This window comes from Simochromis diagramma, unplaced genomic scaffold (genome assembly GCF_900408965.1).
Source record: "Simochromis diagramma unplaced genomic scaffold, fSimDia1.1 OVJJ01000501.1, whole genome shotgun sequence".
NCBI lineage: Eukaryota > Metazoa > Chordata > Actinopteri > Cichliformes > Cichlidae > Simochromis > Simochromis diagramma.
The window spans coordinates 3,563,987-3,581,625 of NW_024387320.1; the positions used below are offsets into that span (position 1 = coordinate 3,563,987).

General features: G+C 37.2%; 1 protein-coding gene across 1 annotated transcript in view; it reads left to right on the forward strand.

The window, feature by feature from the left end:
- The window catches only part of tmtops2b (teleost multiple tissue opsin 2b), a 28,549-nt gene that overhangs the window by 3,966 nt on the left and 6,944 nt on the right, over nt 1–17,639 (forward strand). The window contains exons 2-3 of the mRNA XM_040005413.1: nt 11,391–11,716; nt 17,375–17,608. Of these exons, the coding sequence (XP_039861347.1) occupies nt 11,391–11,716; nt 17,375–17,608 (560 nt within the window). The remainder of the gene's footprint in view (nt 1–11,390; nt 11,717–17,374; nt 17,609–17,639) is intronic.

Genomic DNA, 17,639 nt, shown 5'->3' on the forward strand with positions numbered 1-17,639 from the left:
AGGTGTAACAGAAGATTCATATCATGAAGGTGCAGCTAGCAAATCTGCAGCAACTGTGTGATGCAGTCATGACACAATGAACCAACATCTCAGGAATGTTTCCAACACCTTGTTAAAATCTATGCCACAAATAAATAGGGTAGTTGTGAAGGCAAAATTAGGTCCGACCTGGTACAAGTTGTACCTAATAAAGTCTCTGATGTGGGTCTTATGCTTCTTTGTTAAACATTTCTTTATATGTTGTTGTAAGAAATCGTATTCACAAGCAACCTGTATCCTCTTTCACACCATACATTGTTCCTATACTTATATGACGTGTGTGCAGGATGTTAATATGTTTGTACCAATGATCAAGCACTCTTACCTCGTCCAGTACATCCTGTTCTCCCAAGTAGCTGTTTTGTTAAAAGACCATTACCGTCAGTGTCACATAGTGTGTGCTTGAAGATGGCAGAACGCTTTGAGTGTCAGCAACCATAATACACTGACTGTTCATTTCTCTCTTTCTATATATATCGTTGCCATTATCATCTCCCTGTTATTCCTTCATCATATGAGACAGCATAAGGGCTGATTCAATATATATAACTGCCAGAGAGTTGCACATCATAACAGATCAGTTTTTCTTGGCCTGAGGCTAGTTTCAAACACGGGTAAAATTAAAAACAGGGCTAGGCAAACCATCATATACAGATAGAGAAAGCAATCAAGACATAGACAGTCATGCTGTCTTTTTGTACAGAAAGTATAAAGAAAACAGAAATGTTGAAAGAATACATTTTATTATTTTTTCCAAAGCATCATTATGACCACATTACAAGAACTTACAGTATTCCTAAAGACTTTTGAAGTATAGTTGTTTCGGTGTTCTGACTCCTGTCTTGTACTTACGCTACACGAGTGGGAAGGTGGGTGACAACAAAGAGCAGGAAGAATGTTTTACTTTTAAAAGTCCAGTGATCTGCACACACTCAAGTAAACAGCTGATAAGAAGAAAGGACAATACACAGGGTGTAGTCTGTTTATTGTTCAAGGGCCTGACATTCACTTAACCTGACTTCTTAAAGCTTTTAAGCGACCCTACAAATCACTGGCTTACACCACTTGAGTAAGAACCTTGTAAGAATAATGATGTTACTGATGCTTTTGTTGCAAGCTGTAAGTGCTGTATATCATGATTAGGTATATGCTGCATGTGTGTGTGTGTGTGTGTGTGCAAATGCATCACATGGGAGTAAATGAGGCAGTGTAGGTTTAAGAAAACAATGGCTGTAATGAAGATCAACGATCTACATCCCAGAATGAAGATAAAGCAACTTGTGTCAAGAGACACCCAAACATAAAGATTTTGATAGTCAAAGTCAAATTTATTTCTATGGCACATTTAAAGACAAGCTCTCTATATAAAATAATCAAATGACACAAAAATGTAGAACAAAATGACAGAATTTAATGAAGGAAAAAAAAAAAAGAGAAAACCCGAAGAAGAAGTAACACTAAGAAAAATAGTCAAAACTAATTTGGATTTAAAAGCCAGAGAATAAAAGTTTTATTCTGAGTTTTAGAGTTAAATCAAGAGTTAAAGGAGTTTTGCTTTTTGTAATCATTGTTTTCTTTTTAGCTTAAAAGCAGTAAGTGGGGATTGATGTTTCCTTCTCTCTACACATTGTAAAGTAGCTAACAAAGTCATATAACTTACTAACAGTTTTACCTCAAAACTACTGCATTTTCTTTGATTTTAATCACATGTGAACAGAATTTTCTGGAAAAATAAATACATTTATGACAGAAAACAGCATGTTTGGGATAATAATTAATGAATTATTAACTGGGATTTACATATAGGTTTATCAAGTGAAAGATCTCTGCTCTGATATAAAGAGGAGACACAAATCCCTTTCGGGAAGAGCATCCAGTGTACAAATCTGCCAAATTAAACATGTGGTGACCTGCTGTCAATAAGAGAGCAGCTGAAAGTAGCTCTATTAATTGCATGACCTTTCTTTCATGACTAATGAAAGGAAGATTCTTTTTTTTAAAACGAGACTATTATCTCAAAAACCTGGTGGTAGATATCCTTGTAGATGCCAGGGAGGGAACAGAAATAGGAAAAAACAAAATAGAAATGGGAAAAACAACAACGGAAATAGGAAAAAAGACAACAGAAATAGGAAGAAACAGATTTCCTAAAGCACAAGGGAAGAGTTTCTGGGGAGACAATAACCTGACGGACCAGTTGCAGGAACCCAAAACATGGTAGGTGTGTTTTTATCATGATTCATATAATACTGATGACGGATTTTAAGGCTAATAGTTAGACTAACACAATTCTCATCTTTTCTTTCCTCACAAAACCGATAAATCCTCCACTTTTAAGTGTCTCCCAGTGCAATTCTTAGCATATTTTGGTTTCTGCAACTGGTCCGTCGGGTTATTGTCTCCTCAGAAACACTTCCCTTGTGCTTTTGGAAATCTGTTTTTTCCCATTTCTGTTTTTGTTTTTCCTATTTCCGCTGTGTTTTGTGCGCTTTTGCAGCGTTTTACTTATTGCTGGTGTTTTCTTAAGTTGCAGTCTGTTTGGCTTCTCAGGGCCACCGTACTAATCACGGTAAACACATAAAAGTTAGCTGAACTTAAAAGTTCATTAGAACTTTAATATTCTGATTATATTTGACATTTAACTTTTTCCTACAATAAAAACCAACATGTCTGATACTTAAATGAAAACATTCTCTGTTACTTTCCAATTATGTCTTTCTTGGGAATAAACTGATATAACTTACAACAAAATCACATTTTCAGTTTAGCAAAACTCACAATTTATCGTTCACCTTTGTAATCCTTTTTAATTAAACAAAAGCCAACAACTGGAATTTATGAAATTCCATACTTGAGAAAGTTATGCCTCACTTGCATTCTCTAATGAAATATTTAACAGCTTAAGTACATTTTTTCAGTTTAAAAGTGTTTTCTTGGATTCCAGCAATAACACATTGCACTGTTAATATTCATGAAATACTAAAAAGAATTCATTTTAAAATAAATGTTAATACCTAAGGGCAATATGTACTTTTGAATATCTGAATATCAGATTTGATTAATTATCCTGCAAACTGTTGAAACTCTAAAATGCTAAAATGTGCAAACACTGTACCACTGATTGGATTCTATTAGTTTTTCTGTATATGTTTGGTTAACATTCACATTCAAAACAGTGACTGGCAGGAACTGAGTTGACATATATTATGGAAATTTTAACAGTAACCTGCAACACCTGAAACGGTTTAATAACATATTGCAATATGGAGAGAAACCTCCCAGCCAAAACACTAGCATCATCTCTGAAATTTGACGTCTTATATACACCATCACAGACACTCTCAACCAAAGAACATTCCACAGCACATCACGTCTCCCTACAGCTTCAGTCCAGCTCAACCTGGACCCTTTCCCACCCTAAGAAAAGTTATGACCACCCATCACCTCCCTTAAAGCAAGATGTCTGGAGATCTTCCAGTCTACAATGGGTCCTCTGTGAAGGTGCAATAAAACTTGGGGCCTTGTGATAACATTCTACATGCATGCAAACTGTCGACAGTACTCTTACTATACTAAAGAGAGAAAGTGATATTACTATGTGATATGATTAAAATATGTGATTAATACATGAGAAAAGAAATCTGCCACCACACATAATTTTTATTCCAAAAAGAATCAAATAAACCTGAAATATTAATCATTAAATATGGTATTTATTTTTTGCAACCATCTACTATGCCTAAAGGAGACACTTAACCACCGCAGCGCTGTCTTTCTGTGTTACTTTTGTGGATGTTAGCAAGTTTTACAGGGACTGACACTGACCCAAACATTATTTGATGTCCTCATAACAGAAGGGGCTATGGCTGTCTTATACTTTATAGTAGCTAAAGCCTGTAAGCTGCAGAACCTTAATAACAGAAGATATCAGTGAGGATGAGGTCAGAACAACAGATTGATTGCATGTCTGTTGTATTTCTTTTTTACTTAGCCTTAGCGAGAGTGACACAAAAAGGCAGGGAAAAAAGCCAGTTGGACAGTTGGAGGGTGGCAGTGCATCTGTTATATTTGGGTTTTTCATCTGAAGGTGATGGTTTAGCCACAAAAAAAGCTAAAAACAACACGATAGAATGAGGGGTTGCTTAATGGATGTCTTAACGTTGTTTTAATTGCACTGGCAATTGAAAATATTTGTATTTTCCCAGGAAAATGAGACACCCAAATATACATGGAATACAGTATATAAGGCAGAAAGAGTGCAACTGTATTATTGTAGGGTCAGTACCTTACACGCCTTGAGGCAACTCTAATTGTGATTTGGCACTATGTTAATCAAATTGAATTCAATTGTACAAGCTTGGATGTCAATATTTGATATGACACTTATTCTTCAACACAGCCTGAACCCTCTTAGGCAAGCTGACTGATTTCTTCTTATTCTTCTTCTTAGCCTTCAGAGAGACTTTATCCAAGGACAAATCTCAAAGCTCTTCTTTAGATTTTGACTGCCTTTTGTTCTGTTTTCTGCCAAGATGATCTGACTTCACTGAGGTGTGGGGAGGTGAGTCTATGACAGATAATTGCAGGTCTCTCTGGGAAATGAGATTTAAATCTCAATAGATGAATAAAGGATAATAATCAAAATCTTACAGTACTTTTCTGTGTTTACAATTCCCTTAATTTTGACAAGATCCCAAACGTCACTGGCTGAAATGACGTCCCAAATCATGAAGAGCCTCCACCGTTTTTTACTGATGTCTATACATGTTCACTGTTCCTCCAAACACACTAATGGTTTGGATTCATCATTCCACAAGACCCCTTGCCACTGAATTTTAGTGCAATTCTTGTGTAATTTGCCATAAATCAGGCTGTTTCTCTTCCTTAATAATGGCATCTTGACATCCATCTTTCTACCAGAACATATCTGTTGAGGCTTCAGTGGATAATTGAAAAGCCATATGCATCCCCCAGGTCCTATGTCAGGTCTTTGCTAGTTGTTTTCCTGTTTAAGGACAGGACTTTCAGATATTGTTCAACAGCTATAGATTCGTAGTCCTTACACTTCTTTTGTCCTCCACTTGTTCAGTTTTGCCAGTTTTTGAACGATACGCTGCACAAAATGCTGAGCTATACTCCTTGGGAATCGCCTTGTTGTTGCAGAAATGCTATTTTATGCCTTTCAAGCCATGTTATCTTTGGCATTTTTTCATATATTTAGCTAAAGAAAGTGGAACTAATTGTGTTTCTGTGCAAGCAATGTAAAGTCCTATCCCGTTTCTTTAATATGAGATTACAGATGCTCATTTTGTCAGTCGGGTACTAATAAGTGGAGCAGGACTTCATTGGTTTTTAAGCATAAGGTCTGGCAAGGATCTTATCCCCTTACCTAATGGCAGTAAGGGTGTCGTTGCCTAGCCTGTAGAGGACCATCCATGGATATGCCTCCATGGTTTGCCACTAAACATGTTGAATGCTGTTACAGGCAGCATAATGTTCTCCACGGTTCTTCTAGACCCTTTGACATCTTTCACATGTGCTCTTTCACAATTGCAAAAACTGGTGAAAAAAAAAACAGTCAGAAAAGCATTTCCCATGTCACCGACTTGCAAGTGTTGCAATTGCATAAGTATAAATTTGGATGTGTTAGGATTAAAATACAGTGTACGGAAAATATAACACATGCATTTAATATGGGTTTATAAGTGTAATTACAGAGAATAGTTTGCCCAGGCAGAGGATGAGATGACATCTCCTAATTTGTTCAGTTTTTGGGCACTCGATAATATTAAGTGTCATGTTCAATATACAAGTAAGAGGCTGACATGAATTCTAATTACACCAGACACTTATAATTACATTATCTCTGACATGACATAAACACAGCCTTGGGGTGAATGTTGGAGACTTCAGTAGCAGTCCTGTAACTTGCAGCTTCATAATGGTTTAAGCATTAAAGGACTGATATGAATAGAAGATATTAACATATTGTACTTTAAAAAGGAATTTCCACAAACTCTATAAACTCTATAATTTTTGACACACACAATAGTAGAAGGTACTGAGATAAAGTGGCAGTTGAGAAACTCAAGAAAATCATTATATGTGATAACCAAATCTGCCAGACTGAAGCTTTGTTTGACCACGTTTAAATCTGTAATGGTAGATTGATAAGCATCTGCACCATTTATTCAAAAATGGAATGGTTTGACTGAAAAAAAGGTTTCAAATATTTGATTTATCAGCTGGTATGTCTTCCTGGTTTCAGTGCTGCATATTTTGCATCTCTGGAATTTCAAGAGAAAATGTCTCCTAACAGTTCATTTCTTAAATGCCAGGTTTGTTTGAGCAATGAGGTCTTGCATGGTAGCTTTATTCAGCTAGCTACATAAACTTTATTAAGTGGATGTAGTTGCGTTACTTCCCTGATGTTGCTTGCTTTTAAAATTCAACCAAAATGTGTTTATGTATTTGTATAGCACTATACAAATACATAAGCCGAAGCTATGCAGAGGGATAGAAAGATGGAGAGAGATAGAACATGTAAAACATATGAATACATATCATTATGTATGGCATTTACACATAATTATTATGGAAATGGAACAAACAACAATTAGAAGCAAAAAACAAACAAGAGAAGAGTTGTTTCCGATGTTCACAGCTGTCTTGTTACATACAGTGGCTTGCAAAAGTATTCGACCCCCTTGAACTGGCAAGCTTTAATTGCAGCAAAGTATTGACTCAGGGGGCTGAATAATTACGCACACCCCACTTTTCAGTTATTTATTTGTAAAAAATGTTTGGAATCATGTATGATTTTCGTTTCACTTCTCACGTGTACACCACTTTGTGTTGGTCTTTCACGTGAAATTCCAATAAAATTGATTCATGTTTGTGGCTGTAATGTGACAAAATGTGGAAAAGTTCAAGGGGGCCGAATACTTTTGCAAGCCACTGTATATCTGGTGCACAAATCCAGGTTGTTTCTGCTACAACGTTGGTAAAAACTTTGTCAAAACAGAGGTAAAACTGTGGGAGTGAACTCTTTTATTCTGTTCTGCAATGACTAATCTTTAGACAATATGTTAAACCAGGGAACAACCCACTTGAAATATAAATAAACAAAAGGTTAAGAGGATCCTGCAGACATTGTTTGTTGATAATAAAAAGTTTTAGGCACTGTAATTTAAAGGAAATAACAGATGTGTCTCATCTTGGCACAGCTGTCCAGGAAGCTCGTTCCACAGGTGAGTACCATAAAAACTGCTTCACTTTTGTTTCGTTCTAAATATGGGAATGTACATAAATGGTATGTTCCCTTTAACCTGAGAGTTCTGGGTGTTTTGTAAGGCACAAGTAGATTAAATGCTTCGTAAACTTGTACCAGTATTTTTAGGATCTGTCCTTTGACACACAAAAAAACCAGTGCAGAGATTTGAAAATAGAGTAATGTGCTCAAGATCAATAAAGATACTCTTATAATATTCTAATCTGTATCTACTTCAAATATGCATCCATTTTTAAAAAATATTTTTTTAATTTTTTTTATCTAGCTGTGAAAATCTAGGCCATAGTCCAGAATTATGCTAAGATTTCTGGTCTGGATTTAAGACTTAAGCATCTTTTATAGACAGGCTTTTATAGACTTTCGTTCTTTTTTTTTTCTTTTTCAATAAAAACAATTTCAGTCTTTTCTGAGTTCATTTTCAGGAATTTTTGGCATATCTACTCAATAATTTGTTTACTGCAACTTTTGTGAAAGTGTAGGGGACCATAGTCCTGAGGTAGCACCGATAGTTGTGTGTCATTGGGTGTTAGGACTTTTTGACCTGTCACTATTTAGATGAATATTGTTTATTACTTTAAAGACATCTAAACTGAACATACTGCGCAAAGTGACATCGGAATGATGCGTTGTTGTTGGTGTGTCGTTTTTCCGGTGTACAATTTTGGTCCAATGAAGAAGTTGTTTTGTAACGCCAGGTTACGTCTTTTTCTGACGTCTGCTTAACATCTGGTGTTGATATCCGTCCCTCTGTGTACAGGCTATTTATAGTCCAAATGCGGTCGTTGTCGATGTCTTTTCAATGTCAAACCTACTAATTTTTGACATCAATTTAATACTGCTTCTGGAGGCTCTGTAGTCCCATTTTTTAAGAGGCTGGAGGGCATGTTTTCTGTACAGTAACAGTAATGCACGAGGGAATGCTGAGTGATCAGTGGATGTCCCCAGCTTCTCACAGCTAATTTGCAAAATGTGTGCATCAGCAAAGAATGTCAAGCAGGTAGTCCAGTTCATACATGCATACTTGTACAAACTTCTCGTACTTTCTGTTGCAACTTCTCTCAGTCCAGCTACCGATCACAACCACATTTATTTGCTCTTACAATCAGCTCTTCATAATAAAACAGGATACTTACAAAATGAACCATATATAATGCAAATGCTCTTTGAATCTTATTAAACATGTTGTAGTATGAATTCCAAAATTTATAATATTACATATATTAATCATATAAATTTCCTGTACCTGTCATAGACGTCTACATGTCGACATTCAAACTAGGTCCACAATTTGGATGCCCAACCATGAATGTCGAATAGATGTCCAGAATAGCTCCTGGACCGACAGACCCAATATAGACATGAGCTGCACGTCTATCAGATGCCCAGTGTTTATTGGGAAAGGTATTAAAAAGAGTGTTACCCATTAAAAAATGGGTAGACAATGTAATGTAATTTTTTATTAAGAAAGCACCTTCTGATTCTACTGTCCGCAGAGATGGTCAAAAAAGACACCCTATGGTCAAAGAGAGCAGTATCGGCCACAGGCCTTTGGAAATAACTAGGTGTAGGATATGATACGAGTCTGAAATGATCCAGAATACACAAAAGTTCTTTGGCAATGCTATTGCTGTGTTGATCAATATGCATATTAAAAACACCAACTTAACAGTGTTAAAGTCATGCCTAATGGCAATCTAGTCAATCCTTTGCACTTTATTTTGAGGGTCTATAAAACTGAAATTTGGAGGGGCTGTTTCAATAATAGCCATTGTTTTTGTTTTATGAGGTTTTATTTAGGAACATAAAATCAAGATCATTTTTGGAAATAAAATCATTAAACAGGATGAGCTTGTCAGCCAGACTGGATCTTTAATAAAGCTAAATTTAGTTTAGTAGAAGCATTACCTAATACAGTCTGTGGCTGGCATATAATAGGAGTTATTAGATTAGATGTATTAGCTGTGTGCTTTGAGTACACTTGGTTTCTTCTATTGTTGTGTTTTTGCCATCAGCTATCTAGGTTCACCAGTATGTTTAGAGAAATAACATGGGAAATCTCATCGATGATACACTTCTGACTGCTGCCACGTGATATATCTTTAATTTGGCATGTGTTAATAACGTAGTAACACTGTGCAAACTGTGTAAATGAGAAAGATAATAAACTGCAGAGAAAAAAATACCGTGGGTGAGTCTTAGGGCTGGATTTGAAAAATGAGACAATTTGATGGTCAGAGCAGTTTGAAGCATATAGATGCTCTGCAAAATGCAGTAACATTCACTTAATCTAACTACTTTGTAATTTACAAACACATCAAAAATCCCATGCAAATATCTATTTCTTTCATGTCTGATGCTTCATGTGTGCACTGTGTGTAAAGCAGTGAAGTGCAGTATGTGGGATGGTAGGGCGATCAGGGCGATCAGGGCGATTGTGGCTCAAGAGTTAGCAGTTCGTCTTGTAATTGGAAAGAGCCCCGGCTCCGACAGTCTTGGTCGTTGTGTCCTTGGGCAAGACACTTCACCCGTTGCCTACTGGTGGTGGTCAGAGGGCGCGGTGGCGCCAGTGTCCGGCAGCCTCGCCTCTGTCAGTGCGCCCCAGGGTGGCTGTGGCTACAATGTAGCTTGCCATCACCAGTGTGTGAATGTGTGTGTGAATGGGTGGATGACTGGATATGTAAAGCACTTTGGGGTCCTTAGGCACTGGTAAAGCGCTATACAAACACAGGCTATTTACCAGGGTAAATCCAATCAGCCATAGTTCAAGGAGGTAGATGCATTAGTTTAGAGGAAAAATGCTGCACCACAAAAAGCACTGACAGATTGAGCTGAAATTAATAGTTATGGGATGGTGACTTTGCTAGACAGAAAAAAAACATCATGATGCTGGAAAGCATTACACTGTATACAGAGGGTCATCCCTCTGTATACAGTGTAATGCTTGGCTTTTTGGGAAAGACACCAATTTTACCACCAAGCTCTACATGAAATATTTTTTCCTCTGTGGCTGCAGACAGCTTTGGATCCTCTTGTGTTCTCGGTTATGCGTTTTTCTCATAAAGGTCAAATTAAATGACCTGGTAGCATTTCCGATGGATTCTTGAGGGGTTTTTTTTTTCTTGTGTCTTGGAAGCACTGGGTGCTGGTCATGCGTAGGGCAGAGATAGGACTTGTACACAGTATAGTCATAGCCTCAGGCTACTCTCTCCTTCTGGTACAACCATTCTAAGCAGATAATACATAGGAAACAAAAGTTATTTAGTAATTAAGCATTGATGATACTGTGCTGTACACATGGACAGATGAAGACTCAATGGCCAAGCAGTCACTTCTTAAAATTCCGTTGTCTCTACAGACAAGTCAGTGTCGTCACAAAAAATATTATAATTATTAAGATTATTATAAAAATGGCAAGGTTTATAAGAACACAAGGCTTTACATTTGACAGTGATTATCCAAATGTAATTAATTTCTTCGTGAATGATATTAAATGAAGATGTGCACAGTCTTTGGTACACCTCAAAGAAATGTTTTTAATTAATTAGCACAATGAAGGTGGCTGTTTGTTGAATCACTTGTTGTGACAATCCATTAGCACAGTGTCTAAATCCCAACTGACTGCAGGTAAGATCAGACACAATGAGTCACTGTGATTGAGATTCATTCTCACCGATATTTCAGTTTGACTGAGGTGCATTTTGAAGCTAAGGTGAACAAGTGTTTCTCACTGATTGTAGTGAACATTTTGTTTGTTTTTAATTAAATCTTCCAATCTTTATTTCTATTATACAGCGGCTCAATATTTTGTAAAGATCTGACCCAAAATCGAAATTCATGTACCTTGCAATCACCTTTAAGATTTCCTCACTTTTAAGTGAGTGTTTTTTCAAGAACAATCAGCATTAAAGACTAAGATCATATAATATTGTTTTCTGTACTTTTATGACTGCCTGTTGTTGCAATTTATTGTATTATAAACTGTATAAATGTTTATTGCCCTCTTGAGCCAGTTACATCCTACCCCCACTGCCTCACGCCTCCACATCTCTGTCTTTCTCAGGTATAGTTTCGCTGATCTCTCTGGTGATCCTCTCCTACGACCGCTACAGCACCCTTACTGTTTACAACAAGCGTGGGCCAGACTACCGTAAGCCCCTAATAGCCGTTGGGGGCTCTTGGCTGTACTCCTTGTTCTGGACAGTGCCCCCCCTACTGGGCTGGAGCAGCTATGGCATAGAGGGGGCAGGAACAAGCTGTTCTGTGTCCTGGACTGCTAACAGTGCCCAATCGCACGCCTACATCATCTGCCTCTTCATTTTCTGCTTGGGTCTGCCTGTCATAGTGATGATCTACTGCTACAGCAGATTGCTTTGGGCAGTCAAACAGGTACACACACTAGCTGTCAGACACTGACACTTAGTCACACATTAACTGCATACATGTGAATGTCTATGCTGTTTTTTCTTTTAGGAATAAGGTGTCAAAAATAAAGCTACAAGTTGCTTAGAGTGATTTTGCACCTTTGAACACCAAACACTGCAGATGTCAAACATGGCCGAAAAGAGCTTTTTTGCTTTTTAATAACTGACAAAGGTGACAAAGCTTCAGAGCTTCATATGAACAGATCTCTGCTAAGATAAAACTAACATGTAAGACAGAGGAAGGGGTAGGTTTTGTGCACTGGACAACTGGATAGATTTTGAACTTTTAGCTTTTGACTGTATTATCATAAGTCTTTGTAGGGTTATCAACTTTTCTCCGAGGACCCACTGGGTCATCTAATCTGTCGTGTCCCAGCAGGGCTATTTTCAGAAATAAATGTCCCCAGCGTGAAATGCATGTAAGGTCAATAAAGTTGTTGTAATCAACCATCAAATATTCAGATCTGCCCATTCTTTTATTTTTGCTGACTTAAAGAAAGAAAAATAAAAGCTAGCTGATGTATTTACCCGTCAACAAAGCTGTTTAGTTTTTCTGAACAGTATAAATTTCTAGTAAATTTAAAATAGAGCAGCACTGCAAACAAAAGTCTTCTGATTTTTACTGCACACTGATCTATTTGCATGAAACTTGCTGAAAATCTAGAATACACCTGAAAACATTTAGCCTTTCCCATTTGTTCTGTTCATGTGGTATCACATTGGAAAGGTAAACGTTTTTCTGTCAGTCCTATTTAAAATCCTGACATGTTCCACATCCATCTGAGATATCTCTCAGACAGAAGTTATAAAATCTGACAGATGACATAATCTGACATCAATGAGATTTTCTGCAAAGCTACAATGAAGTTTGATTGAAGAAGTTTCTGGCTAAATACATCAACAGTACATGTCAGATTTGGTTGACAGTCTATAAATCAAGGCGATATCTATCCCATCAAAGTTAAAGCTACTCCACTCAGCTAATGGAACAGAGCAGTGCTGCTAGAAGATACGTTCCCACCACAGTCATATTCATAGAACACAGATGTTTATGATGAGTTCACTGATGAGTTGCAATATATTCATGCCTTCTGCTCATTTACATAAAAATAAAAGCAAAGAAACGTAACACGGTTTGTGGGGAATCAGTCAACCAATCACAGTTTCTTTGGTGATTGGTTCATGGGTATTTTTTTTTTTTTCTATTTTTAAGTGAGTGACTTCACTTGTCTTGGGTAAATAAATAAAAGCTGTTCCACTCCCGTTGCTTTAGATTTATTCCTGAGAGCAACAGGAGGGTAGCAGAGGATTATCACAGCATTATGACTCAGACAAAGCCTAAGCTACTCAACCATCTTCTTGGGTTTGTTTTAGGTTGCTTTAATATAGTGGATTTAAAGCACTCCAGGAACTCAGACTGACCCCCTGGTATCAATAAGCAGCTTTTTTTCAAATCCCCTCCAAGTATAATTATCTATGTTTGGATCATATGAGATAAACTGGTTTTATTTCAGTTTCATTACTTTTGTTTAACTTTAAATAAGCTGTTAAGTTCATAACATTTTACACACTGACCTTCCTTTGTCAGGACACCAGTTTCCAGCCTAATAAGTTCAGGTCGCATTAAATCAAAGAGTGCATCTAACTTTATACAGTTTGGCTGATGCTTTATTGCTGAACTAAACCAGGCAACTCTGTGTTGGTGCTGATAAGGTGATGCAATGGGATCTCCATGCATACGGTTTAAAAAGAAAATTATGTAGTTTTACAATACATACTAATAAAAAGTTGTGACATGTAACATATCCATCCATTAATTTTCTGCCACTTATCTGAGTTTGTGTAAAGAGAGCAGCAGTCTAAGAAGAGATGCCCAGACCTCCCCTCTGTCTATCCATCTAAGCTAAGAGATGTAAACTTGTTTCTGTCTTACAGCTTGTGGTAATAGGTGAAGGTAGGGATGTAGATTTACAGGTAAATCAATAGTGATCTCATTCCAGCCACTTCACACTGCAAACTAGCCCAGCGCAAGCTGTAGGTCCCCACTCAGTAAAGCTAATAGAACTACATCATCTGCAAAAAGCAGAGACGAGATCCTGAAACCAACCTGACACCCCAAGTTCCTTGACTGCACCTGGAAATTCTGTACATAAATACAGATAAAATCTATGAAAAAGTCAAACACCCACAGACAGCAATTTTGACTTCTAACCACCTGTGCAAGCCAAGCTCAGAGTACAGATGAACAGGGATTGGATGGCCCACAGCATTGTCTGATACCCCATACTCACAAAGCACTCCCACGAGACTTGATCAAATGAGTTCCCCAAGTTCAGAAAACACAGTTAGCCAGTGTTTATGTGTTCGAGACAAATCTCCAATGCTCCTCTTGGAGTGAGGTTTGATGACTGGACATACTCTCCTCCCTAGCAGTAGTATGATCAGCTGATTTCAGTTTGTATGCCAGAGTAGAAACATAGTGCCGCAGTCTGCAGTGTGGATATGGACATTTTATTTATATTTTATTGAACAAAGCATGAAAGTGCAAAGGTAAAGTGGAAACCGCATTGAAGACAGGCAAGCACAGACAGCACGCTAAGCTAGCCAATAGCGCAGAGTGACATTAAAGTTGTGTGAGCTGTGTCAGTCCAGTGACCAGACTGTGAACTTCAACAGGTAACAAACTGAGGAGCAGTTAGGCTGCAGCCTCCATCTCAGGATTATATTGTTAAATGGTAATTATGAGACACTCTTTTTCAGGTCATTTTACAGACAAAAGTAATGCAATGAGTAGTATAACTATTAACTATAGCATATTACTTTCTCCTAGCAGTAACTAACTGCATTAAAACGTAAAACATACAGCATTACTTTATGAAAAATATTCTGTGTAACATGTGTAACAAATTACCCTTTCTGAGTAATGACCCAACACTGATCACAACAAAGATGTGATCAGTGCATGTTGAAAAACCTCCAACATGCACAAATATTTGACTACAGAGCATGCAGTTCATTTGCACAAAAGTAATGTTTTAAAGTGGAGCCAATGAGAACTCACTGAGAATTGACAAGGAATCTAATCCATAAGTGATATTGATAATGGAATTGGAATCTCTAAATTCTTTTCAAGGCTCAGGAAGACTTCAGAAATCTATCGTCACTGAACACAGTTCAACACAAATGAAAGCTTTGCCATGCAAAGAAAAAAACAAAAAAACCCCAAAACAAAGCCCATTTAGTGAAGCTGTAGTCAGATGAATTAAAATGTGATATTTTTTTTATGGAAAAACATCAATACTCATCAATAGTGTTATCAAAAAAGGAGGTCAGGTACTGTCATGAAACTTAAACTCCAGGCTTTTATTGTCCTTATGTCCTGCCAAAGTTTCAAGATGTTGAAAAGTCTATGTTGTTTTTTTGTGTTGCTCATTAACATATTAAAGATTTCATGCAAAAAACACAAGGCTAAAATGACACATATTGGACAAAGGAATCAGTTAAAAGCTGAAACATACTGAGGGGAAAGCAGATGGGCATCAGGCGGAAGCACAAGACACTCTAGCTCCTTGTTGATGTAATTTCCTAATCGCATCCAGAAGACAGATATTAATATTGGATCAGTCAAACTAGACAGACCCCAGAACTGTTTCACTATATAAGAGGAAAAAAATCACAAACATATACTAAATGTTCCTAACTAGTAGTCATCATATGGTGTACAGTGGGGTGGCCAAGCAGTTTGGCAATACCAACTATAGTGTCTTCTAAAGTTGCTGCTTCAGTAGTACACAATTTCCTCACTGTGTTAACTGTTTGGTATGCAATCCTCACAGCAGGTTTCTGGCAGAGGTAGAAAGCTAGCTAACACTTTGATATTTCAATAAAACTATAAGTCCTTGATTACTTTGAAACTTTACAATGTTTAATGAAGAATTACCACAAAAATAAAACTGAATACAGAAAAAAAACACATATTACTATATGTACACTGTAATAGAATGTTAATGATACTAATAAAAACTTGTGAGTGCTCTACTTTTTCAGTAACAGTTAACAGGCTAGCTTACCAAGGATAGCACCTTCAAATTAGCTTTGTTAAATTAGACAAAAATAAAAACATCAGAAAACTGCCAAACACTATAAAATACACTCAAAACTAGACAGAAATAATAAATGAACTACTTACTGAAATATGTGTCCAAGTCACAAGTGTTAAAAAAAACACCACGTGCGTCACTCCCTTTGCTCTAGCTAACTTCCTGCAAAGAGAAGCTGCATTTCAACACATATAAATCTAGTCACATAATTACGAATTCAAATTAGAATATGTTTCATTACACCTTTAACAATCGACCAGCAGCGTTGGAGTGATAAGGAGATATATGGCTTTTTCACTTACACAGTGCTTGTGCCAGTGCCCAATCTAGACTTCCGTGCATTTCCACTAAAAAACGACTGGCAGACAGCTCACCACAATTTTATTCCCCACAGAAATTATCCCAACTTCTGCTTGTAATCCTAAATAATCCTCAGTTGTCAAACCTGTCAAAGTTTGCATGGTTCTCACCACTCATTAAGGAGGAACTAGGTCCACACCAGTACTGACATTGTGTTGGTGGAAAAGAGGTATATGAGTACTCACCCTTGCTATTAATTTTAATCAGTGGGCTCTCATGGGATTGAAAATTAAATGGTTGCACCCAGAAAACTATAATTATAAAAGAGACATTTTCAAACACTTGCCAATATATCTAAAAGTATGTCAGGATAATTCACCAGTCTATCACATAGAGACAAACAACCATTTGCACACACATTCACAGGTAATTTAGAATCACCAATTAACCTAACCGAACTCTAATGACTACATGACTTTTAACTGTGGGAGGAAACCAGAATACCCAGATTGTGGATTTGAACCCAGGACCTTCTTGCTGTTAGGCAACAGCACTAATCACCATGCCACCAATCCAAGGTTAAGAAAACTAGGAAAGCTATGATTTCTAAGGCTTGATGCAGAATTTTTTGTATGTTTTTGTCCATGACAGGTTAAACCACAATAAATAGCAAAAGCATACACGTGGTGTGTGTGTAGTTGTCTGCCTCTTAGAACTCCAGTGATTTTCCTGCAGTTTGAAATCTCCTGCGATCTTGTGAATTTCATGAGTCCAGCAACTAACCACTCTTACTAGATTGTATCATGTCATCTCAACAAGAACAAATTAAGTTGTTGAATTTCATACAGATCCTACACGATTTAATTATGTTCAAGATAGAAACATGAAATTTTTGTGTTCAAATTACAAGGTAGACTTTATTAATGTAACAACCACCCAATTTACTTTTTTCGGTATACCGAGCATGAGGCAATTGTGTTAAATACACGCAAGATGTTTACATAAACCCAAGAGATGGCCAGTCACTTTTTTTCAGTGTAAGATTTGTGATGACTCATGAGCCAGGTGAGCTACTGCTGCATTTTGTTTGTGATTACTACATGAGAGCAGTGAAAAAGAAGTGATTTTAATGTTTCTTAGATATAAGACACACTTCAGGAAATTCAAATCAAAATTTTCCAGAAATATTTTTTTTCCTCTCTCTCCTGTTCCGTTATTCACAGGTGGGTAAGATCCGAAAGACTGCAGCCCGGAGGAGGGAGTACCACATTCTGTTCATGGTGCTGACCACTGCAGCCTGCTACCTGCTGTGCTGGATGCCTTATGGTGTCGTGGCAATGATGGCAACATTTGGCCCACCCAACATCATTAGCCCCGTGGCCAGTGTAGTTCCCTCACTTCTCGCCAAGAGCAGTACCGTCATCAACCCCCTCATCTATATACTTATGAACAAACAGGTAAGTCGCTATTATGTGCATGTGCGTGTCT